Source organism: Corvus brachyrhynchos, unplaced genomic scaffold (genome assembly GCF_000691975.1).
Source record: "Corvus brachyrhynchos isolate BGI_N302 unplaced genomic scaffold, ASM69197v1 scaffold5, whole genome shotgun sequence".
Taxonomy (NCBI): Eukaryota; Metazoa; Chordata; class Aves; order Passeriformes; family Corvidae; genus Corvus; species Corvus brachyrhynchos.
The window spans coordinates 11,599,320-11,612,716 of record NW_008238321.1 but is presented as its reverse complement, the minus strand read 5'-3'; the positions used below and the strand labels follow the sequence as shown (position 1 = coordinate 11,612,716).

The 13,397-nt window shown below is 36.5% G+C and overlaps 1 protein-coding gene across 3 annotated transcripts in view; it reads left to right on the top strand.

Annotated features, from left to right (window-relative positions):
• LOC103615618 (von Willebrand factor A domain-containing protein 3A) overlaps nucleotides 1-13,397 on the top strand; it is a 15,147-nt gene that overhangs the window by 377 nt on the left and 1,373 nt on the right. Inside the window, exons 2-21 of one of the 3 annotated variants that reach the window (XM_017734171.1) lie at nucleotides 277-359; nucleotides 587-704; nucleotides 1,341-1,442; nucleotides 1,536-1,618; nucleotides 2,534-2,588; nucleotides 3,342-3,440; nucleotides 4,496-4,602; nucleotides 4,880-5,005; nucleotides 6,260-6,368; nucleotides 6,761-6,826; nucleotides 7,289-7,414; nucleotides 7,822-7,960; nucleotides 8,050-8,153; nucleotides 8,390-8,470; nucleotides 9,509-9,603; nucleotides 10,506-10,625; nucleotides 10,755-10,829; nucleotides 11,533-11,677; nucleotides 12,566-12,764; nucleotides 13,212-13,282. In XM_017734171.1, coding sequence (XP_017589660.1) covers nucleotides 295-359; nucleotides 587-704; nucleotides 1,341-1,442; nucleotides 1,536-1,618; nucleotides 2,534-2,588; nucleotides 3,342-3,440; nucleotides 4,496-4,602; nucleotides 4,880-5,005; nucleotides 6,260-6,368; nucleotides 6,761-6,826; nucleotides 7,289-7,414; nucleotides 7,822-7,960; nucleotides 8,050-8,153; nucleotides 8,390-8,470; nucleotides 9,509-9,603; nucleotides 10,506-10,625; nucleotides 10,755-10,829; nucleotides 11,533-11,677; nucleotides 12,566-12,764; nucleotides 13,212-13,282 — 2,085 coding nt within the window. In that variant the 5' untranslated portion in view covers nucleotides 277-294. The remainder of the gene's footprint in view (nucleotides 1-276; nucleotides 360-586; nucleotides 705-1,340; nucleotides 1,443-1,535; nucleotides 1,619-2,533; nucleotides 2,589-3,341; nucleotides 3,441-4,495; nucleotides 4,603-4,879; nucleotides 5,006-6,259; nucleotides 6,369-6,760; nucleotides 6,827-7,288; nucleotides 7,415-7,821; nucleotides 7,961-8,049; nucleotides 8,154-8,389; nucleotides 8,471-9,508; nucleotides 9,604-10,505; nucleotides 10,626-10,754; nucleotides 10,830-11,532; nucleotides 11,678-12,565; nucleotides 12,765-13,211; nucleotides 13,283-13,397) is intronic. The other 2 variants (XM_017734174.1, XM_017734173.1) reach the window with 2 other exon arrangements.

The following is a 13,397-nucleotide window of genomic DNA, read 5'->3' as shown; positions in this document are numbered from 1 at the left end:
TGAGCTCTGTAGCCAGTCTCCCAGCAGCTGTGCACACATATAATTAACTGCATAAAATCCCTTAACAAGCAGCTTCTGCAGAATGGTTCCTAACTGTGTTTTCTATAAATGGGTAATTGTAACTTATCTTTATTTTTTAGTTTACTGTTGTCCCACATACAATACAAATTATCATTTAAGTTGCTGACAATATTAATACCTTTTAAATAGTGTTTATTCCTGAGTATTTTAACTTTTTTGCTCTAATTCTGTTGTTTTACTTTTGTTTTTAACAAGGCTAAGTCTATTCATATAATGGATACGCACGTCAGGAAAATGGCGTGGTTGTTGGACAATGATCAATATTTGGAAAAAACTGGGTGAGGAAACTTACAAAATCTAGTTGGGGCTTTATATGGAGACAGAAAATAAGTTAAAGTTCATGTTAACTGTGTAGTATGTCCCTTCAAAACATCCTATATTAAATTAATGCTTCAACAACTGTCAAAGTATAAAACCGTTCCTACAGAAAAACTTGAAATTACTTTATGACAGTACAGGAATATTATAAGTAATGAATTGCTTGCATAAAATTACTGTCTTGTAGGTTGACAAAATGCCATCTACAGGGTGATTGTCCACCATGGCAAGATTTTGCTGTGCCTCATCTAGGACCAGATAATGGATTGCTGGAAAAACATACCAGCAAGACACAAGACGTGCTGGTAGGTGGCTTATCCTACAAAATGGAGCAGCTAGTACAGTAATGCATACCCACTATAAATTCAGAGTGGGAAACAAATAAACTGATAGGCAACTAATATGCTTCCTTACATACATTTGCATATATACCCAGACAGTTTGATAGGCATAATTACTGATGTCATGAAACTACGTGTAGTCTCCCTGCAGAGATGAATCAGTCTGTGAACAAATGAGGTAAAACAATAAATGAGATCAACTGTTGATACTGCATTTTTCTTCAGAAAGGCAGGAGCCAGTATATATCACTTCAGACTCTTGAGTCGTGTTTGGGAGATGCTGATTTTTATTCCTCTCTGGTATATCACTGGGGTATTTATTTTAATTCTTTTATTGAGCTCTCCTATTTCTTTTCTTAATTCCTCTCTGCTCTAAACTAAGTTTTTTTTTTCCGTCCTTTAGCTCACAATCTGGGGGTATTGTGAAAGCTTCTTTTCCCTTGTATCCCACATTCAAAAGAGTATTCCAGTACATAAAATTATGTTCTTGGACATGCACTGCCCAGCAGCAACTTTCCTTACTACTCACACTTTTGTCACATTTAAGCAGCACGTGTAGTTTCTCATACTGCGTGTAATTTTTTCTCTCTTGATCTGTAGAGAGGAGAAATGAAGAAAACACAGTCTCAAAAGGTGCAAACAACAGAAGAATGGTTAAGAAACTACAGTTTGGAATCCTTGCAATTAACATTCGAGTATCTGGTAAATGAAGGCAGTATTATTTTGTAAGTACAACACTGCCTTTTCTCTAGTCAGTCATAACTTGTGTGCATCTCTGATGTTAATCATGCATAGTGCTCCAGGAATTCAGGGAATGGTGTTGAAGAGATGGAGTTTACAGAGGAGACCGTTACCGATTTTGAATCCAGAATTTCTGAGTAAGTGTCCATCCTGTTTACTGTTTTGATTCTGTATCTCCATTACTGCAGGCACTGCCTTAAATCTTAATTTTTTATCTCTGGGTGCCTCGGAGTATCTCAACATTAAATCCTTTCTGCTGAGAGAGTAAGGGATAATTGTATGTCACTACAACTGAGGTTTGGGCTTTTTTAAGGAATATCCTTATCAGCCAGGTGTTGATGTGAAGCAGTTTGCTCATTTTAGAAAAGCAGCCAGTGAATGGTCAGGTTTCCCTATGTAACACAGTGTAGTTGGGGGTTATACTTAGTGTGACTTGGATTGGTTTCAAGTCATGGATGCAGTCATGACGTGGAAGTTGAAAGTTTTCTAAGTGAATTTTAAATGTATAAAATCAAGAATACTTAAATAATTTAATTTATAGGTTTAATAAACTGTAGAATAATCATAATATTTTTGCTGGTCTTCACAACTGATAGGAGTGGTGGCATTTCAGCATACCTCACTGTGCCAGGCTTTTATAAAACAGAAGCAACTTTTCTGTTTTGAAAAAGCAAAAAGGGTTTTCCCCTTTATAATGTTGGTTTAAACTTTCTGTTTGCCAACTTGTAAACACTATGTGCATAGAATTAAAAATAAGTTGGCTAAAGTAAAACCATTTTAAGAGGACAGGAAGCACTTAGCTTCACCTCAAGCTATAATTATTTTGATATTAAACTGTTAGAGTTGTGCTGCTTTAGGGGAAGAAGTATTTAATTGGTTAGCCCTGCAACGACCAGTTGTATAAGGGCATATTTAACATATTTTAAAATATCTTTCTCACAGATTTTGCATCTGTGAGAAAAGGGATGTGATGAAGACAGATGGTTGATTGTTACATTGAAACCCAGTGTGAGAGGATGCAGTAGCTAAATGTGTGCTCTGCCTTTTGTCAGAGTGATTGAACTCTATCAGCACCGAATTCAGTGGCTGTTGCAGGACAGCAGAAAGGTAACTTGAACTTTGCAGTATATTTTTAGAATGGAACTCTATATGGCATTAAAGAATAAATTCACTTTTGAATATTAGTGAAAAGTGGCTTCCAGAAAGCCTTTCTATTTTCTTTATTTACTACAAGTTCCACATCATATGCAGTGATATTGACAGTGGATTGTTTTTCCTGATCTTTCATTGGTATGCAGTTCTCTGCTTTCTAGATTCAGTCTTTGTCTTTGCAGTCTTAGTCATCAGGTCCCCTCAGCACAATTTAAGTGGGAGCAGACAATGCTGAGCTTAACCTCTGCCTGGAGTGGAGCTGTCTTGTAGTTCATTGTGCCCAGTCTTGCACAGCTGGTTCATCCCACTGTGCCTGGCAGTGCTAATGCTCAGGATGTAACTCCCTCTCAAAGGGAATAGAGAAAGGAGCAGCATTCCAAAATCTGGTTTCCACAAAGTTGCTTGATTTAGCCTGAAGGAGATGCTGTAGACAAAGTTATTTTTCATTTATCCTCTCAATTAATGGATAGGTTATCTTGGGAAGGAGGTGATATGATTCCCTGGTAAGGATTAACTGGGAGCCAGTAGGACTCTTTTTTTCTTTTTTTTTTCCTCCTTGATTTTGTCACTGTGTTATCTTTGTGCTAAAAAGTTTAAAATTAAAATGAATACCTAATACTTAATTTTAAAATGGTGTTGTGCAGCATAAGCAGTAAAATTATTAAACTGTAGATAAGCTCATATTTACAGTGACCTTTCTCTTTTTAGGTGTTTGGCGTTATAAAAGGAACTAAAGTTGGACTTTTGGTTGATGTGTCTCATTTGAGTTATGGACCTAGACTACTGGATTTTCAGAAGAACCTTTTGGTAAGTAATAATAAAGCAAATTTTGCCAATTTTAACATACTAATCAAGCTTCTGTGGAACTAGAAGCCAGGAACCAAACAGAAAAAAATCTGCTTAAAATCCTAATATACAATAGAATAGAAATTTTCTGTTGTAGAAAAGCATGCTCCAAATGTCTTTGAAAATGTCGTATTTGTTAATGTCCAGATCAAACCAAATCCAGTATATACTTCAAAATATTAAGGGAAGTGTTATTGTTGAAGTTTCTCAATTCTGTCAGCATTCTCTATGGAATAAACTTGCCTAACAAAAGCAGCTGTAAGAGGTAGAGCCAAGCTGTACACAGAGCTATTTATAGTAAATATAGTTTCCTTTAACTTTACATTTTGTCACAGTAAGGCCCACTTCACAATCTTGTCAGAACCCTGGTGAATTAATAACTTTCTGTGTTCTCAGAAGAAACTTGTCCTTTATTGTGCTCTTTGTTTTTAGAAAACTTTTGTAGTAAGGAAGGAAGATACAATGTAGCTGGTTTACTGTCTAAAATTGACACTTGGTACAATTCAATTTCCCACATTCAGGAATTATTTACCATCAGTTTGTATTATTTGTGGTTTTTCATTTGTGTGTTTCAAATAAAACTCCTTCAAGAAAACTCGGTTTCCACAAACTCAGTCTGGTTTGCTTAGCCTGAATATCTGAGCTGTTGTTTAGCCCTGTCCTTGATTACGTGCTAACCATTTTTAGAAATTGCTTGGTGGGTGAATATGTGCATTCTGGATCACTGCTGTTTCATGTAGTCATCAGCTGAAGAGAAAAACTGGTACCAGTACAGCAAATCCCCCTGCCTCCTGCCCCATTAACCAATTAGTTGGAATGCCGTAAGTTTGCAGGTTTTGTCTCTATCCTTACCAAATATTTGAATCTCTATGAGCTTTTCTTGGAAGCTGTTTTTAGTGGCAGATGAAAAAATTGCTGGAACTATTTCTAGAAAATTACTATTTTTAGTCTTTTACATGATAACCCTACCAGAAGCAGCATGGATACTAATGCATTCATAATTTTTTATTTATTAGTGCTTAATGGATGAACAGCTTTGTTATAAGAAGCAATTGTACTGCCTCTCATTCAGTACAGAAATTTCACCACTGTGGGAGAGTCCAAAAACCATCAATGTTCATGTGTAAGTAAGTTAATTTCTCTGAAAAATAAAGGTGTTTCAAACAAGGTCTCCATTTAATTTGAGCAATCTCTAGTATTGTAGGTAATAGTGGTTTTTATCTTGTGCCTGCAGTGATTTTAAGAGGGGAGAAAAGCAATGAATTTGATCACGTGATCAGTGGTTTCAAGATGGTTTTCATGTATAGAATATCTTAGCTGCTCCTGTGGTTTGTAGTAATCTTCGTGATCTATCTTACTTAGCACCTGTACGTATTCTTTTTCTTTTTCCCCTCTCCTAGGCTACATGAAGCAAGACAGTGGATACAAGAGCTGGAGCCTGGTCGAGGCTGCAATTTGCTGAAAGCTTTGAGGCATGTCCTCACGATGAAAGAACTGAATTCCTTGGTTCTTATTGTAGGAAGCTGGTAAGTTCATTATCTGTTGTAACAACCAGATTTAACCTGGATACAAGATTGGTACAAGAAACTGAACTTGATACAAAAATAAATACAAAATTTAAGATCCAAGTTTTACCTATTTTTAGTTTATACCTTTGAATGCCTTTATTTCTTCCCTTTTTTACTATTTATTAATCTACTCTTTTGTGGTATGAAGCTATGTTTTTCCTTTGAAGATCACTTATCACAGTAATCTATTGAGAGCCTGCTAGCTATAATTTTACATCAGTTAAGTGTCATTAAGGATGTCACTGAAAGAGCCCACACCTGTGGGAAGATAAGAGGATAAGATAGATTTTGCTGTAAAATAGCATTGAGCATTCAAAGATTGTGTTCTCTCTGTGATCTTAGTAGTGCTGATGGAGAACTTAAAATGTCTGATTAAATAAATGAAACCAGATGAGGTTGTGTAAGTTATGGACTTAAATTCTGCAGTTCTACTGTCATAATTTGAAAATTGCAATATTGGAGTTGGGATTACGAAGAAAAGACTACAATAAGGATTCTGGGAGTGTTACCTTACCCCTAGTTTACTAATTGTATTTTATTTTAAATGTGCAAAAAGGGATGGTGTAACTTTGGCAAGATTGATACTTAGGGTAATTGAACTTAAATGTCAGGTAACTTATTGAACGCACAGTATTGATTAAAAGCTTCCAAGTTTTCTGCTCTGAACAGAAAACAGAAGTTTCTACTGTGAAAAATTCCTTAATTTCTGTCCCTGGCAGAAGTGTAGCTGGAAGGAAAGGTTTTTACTAGCCATCAGAACTCAGGAAATGAAAGCTCTGTGGGCCACTAAGTTCTAAACATAAGACAAAGTTTTACTTTTTTGGTGCCTTTGGAAACAGAGGACATCCTTACATACCAGAGTTGAAAGGTTGTCTATCACAGGGGCCACAGTTCATGATTTTTAGCTTCCAGGGCTAGCAGGGAATATTTCAGAACATTTCAATCACAAGCTGTTATGAATGGGAACAGGATCTTCGTGGGTTATCATTCAGGGTTTTAGGACAGAACCAAACTCCAGTAGTGACACCTCAGTAATGATTGAAAGAGGGAGAGAAGGTCCCTCCAAAAGCATGGTAGTGCTAAATAAATAAATATTTCCCATGATTTATTATTTCTTTCCCAGGGTTTTTTCCATTACTTCTTTAGTTGGCCTTTTTTCCCATTTGATTACTGCCATTGTTAATATCCTTTTTTTTTACTTTTTTTAATCAGCCCTGATCAGTCTTTTGAAATATTATGTGATTATGCTCAGCAGTGTATGCTGGGGAGAAAACTGCAGATTCACACTGTTACATATGATTGCAGCAACCCTGCTTCTCTGGTAAGTAATTGTGTTAATATTTAACTTCCTTAAGTGCCCTGTCTTTTTTTTTTCCTATTCAGCTGTAATGCCTTCTCTCAAAAACTTGTGGGGAAGGTAACCTAGTCATTAGAGTTCTTGAATTAGTGCTGTATTCTCTTCAGAGCAGATTTGCACACATGAAAAAATTGTTTGGAGCATCATCTTGTAATTTTCTTTACTGAGTTAGTTTTTCAGCCATATTAAAATGAGACTGGTAAGCAAATGATGGAAACAATTATTTTGGCTTTCTCACTATATGTACCTCAAAGATTCTTTTTCTCTCTCTGCTGAGAACTGAATACCAACAACCCACATTATCAAAAGAGACCACCAAATCAAAGTAACTGTTTCTCTTCCTATTTTGTATGTAGGCAGTTCTAAAGAACCTTGCAGAAGCTGTAAGAGGCCGTTACCATTGCTACTCTTCCAGCGGAGAGGTAGGTGACAGGCAGAGGCACAAAGCATTTTTCTCTCTTTCTGATGATTCTTTGCTTTGAGAAGGTAAAATAATTATCACCTGAGTAGAAGTTGATAGTACGATTTGGTGCTGAAAGTCTTGGTCACAGAAATGCTGAGGATGTGGTCAATAAACCTGTGGTTAATTCTTTCTGCAACTGAAAACATTTCCTAAAAGTGCAATAAATTTTGCAGTTATTGTTTACTGACAGACAGCTGATAAAAGCAGTGGCTTACTGTAGAATGATTCAAAGTAATAAAGTAATATCTTGTTTATAAAGGATTACTAATTCATATGCAGTGCATTAGATACATTTATACCCAATTCTGCTATGCCAGGCAGTCTTGTATTGATGTTTGCACAGTTAAGTAAGAAAGTTGGTTTCAGTTGGTGTTTGAACAGTACTTAACTTATTTTTCCCCATTTGTTTTTATAATTGCAGAAATTTGATAGCAGTGATTTTCATCTGCTACTTCAGGAATCCCAGAAGGCTAAGGACCTACTCAACAGCATCAAACAGACTTTTCAAAGAAGAGTTGGTGGCTTGCTTAGTAGTAAAACAGCAGCTGTATGTATCTTTTTATTTTCAAATGTACTTTGAATAATCAGGGTTAGAAATTTTAAGTGTTCACAATATGAAAAAAAATTGTACAATCAGGTATTTTCATAAGTGAGCTTTGAATATTCTGTATTGAACATCTCTTGTAAGAGCAAATTAAGAACCAAATCTGTAAAGAAGACCTTTTGCTGAACAGTCTCCAAAATGCATGAAAAGAACATCGTCCTATGATCATCATGGGAATCTAAGAGGATCACTAGCCTAACTCTATGCAGGATCATTTAAATGAAGTTCCAACGGTCCTTTAAATTGGTGAAAAGATACTTACTCCCATGTGATTTAGATGGACATTTAAATCCACTGCAAACTTGTATTATCCTAAAACTTGCAAGAGCTTTTCTTGAAATCCATTTTAGGTTTCCACAACGTTTGCAAGTACAGCACCTTCCAGCTTCTTCCCAAAGCCTCCAAAGCACAAAGGACCATTAGTTATTCAAACACCAGGCATCCTGGCCAAAACCTCAGCAGACTGGTTAAAGACATATGGATTGAAAGGTAGCACAGAAAGAAAAGCTTAACAGGTATGAAACATGAATTAAAGACAGAGTATGTGTTTTATTTAATGTATTTATTTCTTCCTATAGCTAAAAAGTTAGACCTTTATCAAGTTTTGGCTCCCAATGCTTTCTCTCCTGTGGAAGATTTTGTACCTATTCTTAAAAAAACAGTATCATCAACTCTACATGAGGCAAGTGATGAGGAATTTTTTTTCTGGGTTTGTGGGGTTTCCTTCTTTCTATTGCTACATTTTTCTAATTAAAATCAGTACTTTATAAGGTGGCTGAAATTTTACAGGCTGAAATTTGAGTCATAGATTCAAATCAAATACTTAGGTCATTCTTAAGAATGGCTCAGGAGGAAATTCCATGTTAGTCTGTCTTACGCTGGGTTCTGTTAAACAGTTAACACTATTTATCCTTCTAGAAAGTGATGATGCAGTTTGAATGGTATGATGGAACTGTGAAAAATATCCATGTTGACCTGCCAGTATTGTACAACTATCAGGTGAGTTGTCTGTCATGATGTGGCCTTGTCAGGGCTAGACTAACATCTAATTATTCCTCATTAATTGTCTTGTTAGCTAAGTACTGCAGGGATTCATGTGCAGACAGCTGTCCATGAAAGTCTGCAGCCACTGGAATTCTTACAGGAAGCAGTGATTCTTGAGGATTTCCTCCTAGATCAGAATGCAGGTCATCAGAGAGTGGGACAAGTTGAATAAAAGAGAAGCTGTTTTGGGGATATTAGCAGCCAGGGTTTGCTATGTAGGTCTATCAGTCCGTTTTCTTTCCCACTTCACTAGCAGTCCTGACAAAGGGCTATGGGAATGTTTCCAGGCAGGGCAAATAATTCATTAAAGTGGGATTGATGAGAAGTCTGTGGAACTCTACAGCCAGACCAAAAGGAGAGTGTAAAGTGGCTGAAATGAAAGCAGCTTCTGTGGTTCCTGGCTCACTGGTAGATGCTTGTTTTATGCTCCAAAAGCATGTTAAATTATAGCTTTATTTCCAAGTTCAGTGCCCTTTTCTAGCTTGAGATGCCCTCATATAATGCCTACATATACTTGGAGAGGTTGTGGTGTGTAGAGTTTGGACAAATTACCTTAGTATCAAATTGATACTGTGTTAAAGAATTACATGTGTTTGAGAATATTGTGTTTATGTTAAATGATGTGTTCTGTTACAAACACTGCCTAAAAATGCTATTGAAGAAAGGGTAAGCTTGCAAAAACTGTATTTTTAAAGCTTTTTTTCTTTTCTTTTCTTGATATGCCTGACCACTGTTTTGGGATGTGCTAGCAAGAGGAAAAGTGAAGTGGAGATAGAGACCTTTAGATTCTATGTTGCTTTTTTTATCACTGTATGTTTTTTTCATGGACTGTGTATTCATATCTGTACTAAGAATGAAACGTCACTGTCTAAATGAATGAAAATCTTTTTTATTTTTTTCATTACTGTGTTATGGTATTTCTTTATTAAGCATTTGGCAATAAAAGACTTGAACTTTTTATTTTTAATATAAATTTTCTTTATTTGTGCATAGAAAATCCTTGCTAAAATGGTAAGAATCTATGAGAAACGAATTGACTGGCTGTGTGTTGCTAGCAGAAGAATATGGGGAAGTGTTTGTGAAAGAAGGTATTGTATTTTTTTTGGTGATGTTTGAAGCTTTAATGTGTTTGAGAACAATGTTTGTTTACGTTTTGTCTGAGGCCTTACTCAACCTCAAGTGCACATTTGCTCTTTTTTACAAACCTTGAATATGAAGTTTCAGACAAAAGGAAGGTAGCTGAGGCCCCAGTTACCAGAGATTTTCTTGCTTATTGGTTAAGGACTGAATTAACCCATCTGGCCACTGTATTGTGCTGGCAACTCACATCCCACTGACTGTCCATCTCATCTGTGGGTCTTTTCAATACTACTGCTCCCAAATTATCCCCTGTCCATTAACCAACCATCCTGCATTGTGTCTGCAAGCAAGACTTCAAACTGACCATGCTGAGAATCTCATCGTTAACACTTTTCTCAAAACAAGTAATGTGCTAGGTACCATCAGTCAGTCCATGCCTGAGCAACCACTCTGGCACTGACATGCTGAGAGAAAGCTTCTCCATTTGTCTTTAGAGTAATATTCCATGTGTTCTGCAATGATGGCTGGGGAAAGGACAGTGACCTGTCCAACAACTTCTCCTTGCTGGCAAACATCCACGCTTTCCAGGAGGGTTTTAGATACTCAAGTACAGAGAAGGAGGAGGACCTGTTTGGGGTTCACCAGCCATTATGGCACTACAAGTCACCAGTACCCTGATTATTCCATAGTTTAGGGAAGATAGAAGTTTCCATTACTGTTACTTTTTTTCTTTTTAAAATCTCACCTAATATTTTGCAGATTTTTTTTAAAATATAGATTCTGTGTTTATACATTTTGATACATAGGTAGCAGATACTTTCCCTGACAAGTTAGAGTGCACTGAAGATAAGAATACATCATTAAATAAGATTTTTTTCTTTTTTTAATGAAAAACATATTTTTTATATAGGGTGGTTATACTTGTTGATATATCAGCAACAAACTTTACCTACATTTCTCATATCCAACATTCTTTGCGACTTTTACTTGAGGAACAAATGTCAAACAAGGATTATTTCAATATTATAGCGTAAGTAACTATTTAAGAGTGTTTTAAAATAATTGTAATGAGATTTTTCTTTTCCAATGAATTTATTTTATCTTTTTCTTGTTCTAAACCATAATCTGAATGCTAACTGCTGTTACCTTTCCATGAAAGATTTGGGAGTGACATTGTGCCTTGGCAGCAGGAACTGCTTCCTTCCCAACCAGAAAACTTAGAAAAGGCTTGGAGGTAGGATCAAATAATTATCCCATATATGTGAATTTCACAGGTTCCTTGAAATTAGATAGAACAGAGAAAAATTGTGGACAACTAAAAAAAATTATAAGTTTATCATATTGTAAAAATAGGCTGCCATGTTCTACACTGATTGTTCATGGTGGTTTGCTGTGAAAATACCATTGTAAAGGTTAATATGCCTTGTGACTTCGTATTTCATATGTATACATTATATATATGTACACAGATACAGAAGTGTCTGTAAAAACACTTCATGAACAGGTTACATAAAGAATTGAAAACTGCTTCGAATACAACTGGGATGTGAGACCTAAACTATCGGTTTTTTCCCACATGCTTTGGAAAAAAGGTTTCTGTTTGTGGGGTCACACACAGTGTCTTCATTTTATTTCTGGTTTCATTTCTATTTCTGTAAGTTCTATAATATTAATATTTTTCCACATAAAATTAAGACAGAATTCTTTCCTCTTTATGCTCTGTATCTTACTTTAAAAACTGATTCACCATGCTGGCAGTACAGAAACCAGAACAAATAATTTGGGCCATTATATAATCTGGTTTTGCCCTCTGTCATTTTCAAAAATTTTAGACTCCAGTGCAGTGTTATTTAAGATACTTAGTGCTATTTATTGCTTTAAGCAGAAACAGGAGCTTTTGTTTCTTCATTCTTTGAACTGTAAACATCTTCGTTTAGGTGGGTGTTGAGGTTGGAGTGCAAGGGCAGCAGAAATTTCTTGAGTGCACTCAGGAGAGCTGTGGAAGTTGACTTCAAAGACAAAGACAAACACAAATCACACGGACTCTACCTGCTGGCTACTGGAATACCTGATCAGGAAACAGTGAGTGTCATCATAGACAACTCTTCTCCAAGTTCCTATCAAAACTAATCTCAGCTTTATTTTTCTCTTTTTTTTCCTTATGGCTAGTCATCACAGTTCATTGGCAGAATATTTCTCCTTTACATACCTAAGGCAGCACAATTGCCAGCATCCCAAACTTCCATTTCTGCAATTGCTAGTCATGTGTTGGAGGTAGTAATTATTAATTATGTGTGAATTATAGAAAATTCAAGATGTGCTTTTAGAATTCCTTTCCCACTCCAGCTCTGGACATCATTTCCCTGCAGATTTCTGAGTTCAAACAAGCTGATTGTTTGTATTTTATTTCCTTATGACTCATGGGAACAAAGACACAAATAATTTTCCAGTGGAACTCCATAGCACACAATGTAGAGACAGCTCCTATTTTTTATCCCAGAAATCCCTTGCTTGGATCCATGTTTGTAGTGTGTGCACTCCGGGGCCTTTTCTACATGTGTGCAGTGAGGTGTCTCCTTTTGTTACCAAACCTCTGGAAATTCTGGGCAAACCTAAGAAACCATTAAAGCCCATCTGGCTGACAAGGAAACGAGGGACAAATGGACAGTTTCATCCCTGCTTTGCTTCTGTGCATGGCTAACTTGGTGTCCACGGTCTCTGTCTTTGGTTCCCAAACCTACCCCAGCTCACCTCTTGCCTGCAGTAGAGCTGTTGCCACTGTAACCAGCAGCAGTGACAATGGGTGTGTATCTGCAAGGATGGAGGAGGCACTGGGCTGCTCAGGGTATGTTCCTGTGCTGAATTGCACCGATGGGGAGGATTTGTACATCAGTCAGGAACCAGTGGAGTGGATGGAAGCTTGTCTGAGGTAGAGGCTCACCACTGATGTTTCTTTTTTCTGTCTCACAGCACACAATCAGTGCTTACGTGGCTGAGGTTTGCAGAGGTTTTGATTTACAGCTCCATGTCTGTCTGTTCAGTGCAGTGAAGGGCACTGACTCCAGCGGGGTTATTCCAGCCCGCTACGCCACCCCAAGGGAAACTGCCAGTGCTTTTAAAGAAATTGTGCAGGCAGCCAACGGGAGGTTTCACTGGTTTGGAGAAGCAGGTATGAGAAAAGGAAAGTCAGCACATGCTTCTTTTTCATTAATGAAAAAATATTTGTTAATGCTTTTTTACTCCCAAGTCAAGTAGTTTACTTTTTTTAGGATATGCTAATGCTGTACTAGCACTGAGATATAAACACAGGTTATAGTTTTATTGAGACTTTCAGTCACATTGCAGAATATTATAATGCAGCCTTCATGAAGGAATTTGTTCGGGTTTTTTTTTCTATTTGAATTCACTATTTTCTGTTAACCTTTTTAAAGATGCTCCTTTAAAATACAGGTTCTAATACAGAAGGTCCAGATGGTCAGGCTTGCTGGAAACAAAGGCTTTTTGATTCTTTGCATTGGTATTTAGCATGTTCTACAAATTGTTATGCATTTTTTTAAAGACTTATTTTGTACACTTTAAAAAAACCCATTCTAATTGGCATCTGTGTGATTATCAGGTATTTTTGAAAGTGATGATATTGCCAGTATTATATCTGAAATGGAAAAAGCAAAGAACTATTCCCAAAAGGTATGAATTACATAGAACTTTTTAGATTACATGTTTCTTCCTAAAAGATTTCAACAGTGTTTGTTCAGCTGACAATTCAGGAGATGGGACAAAACCCTTTTATGATGAGCAGGAA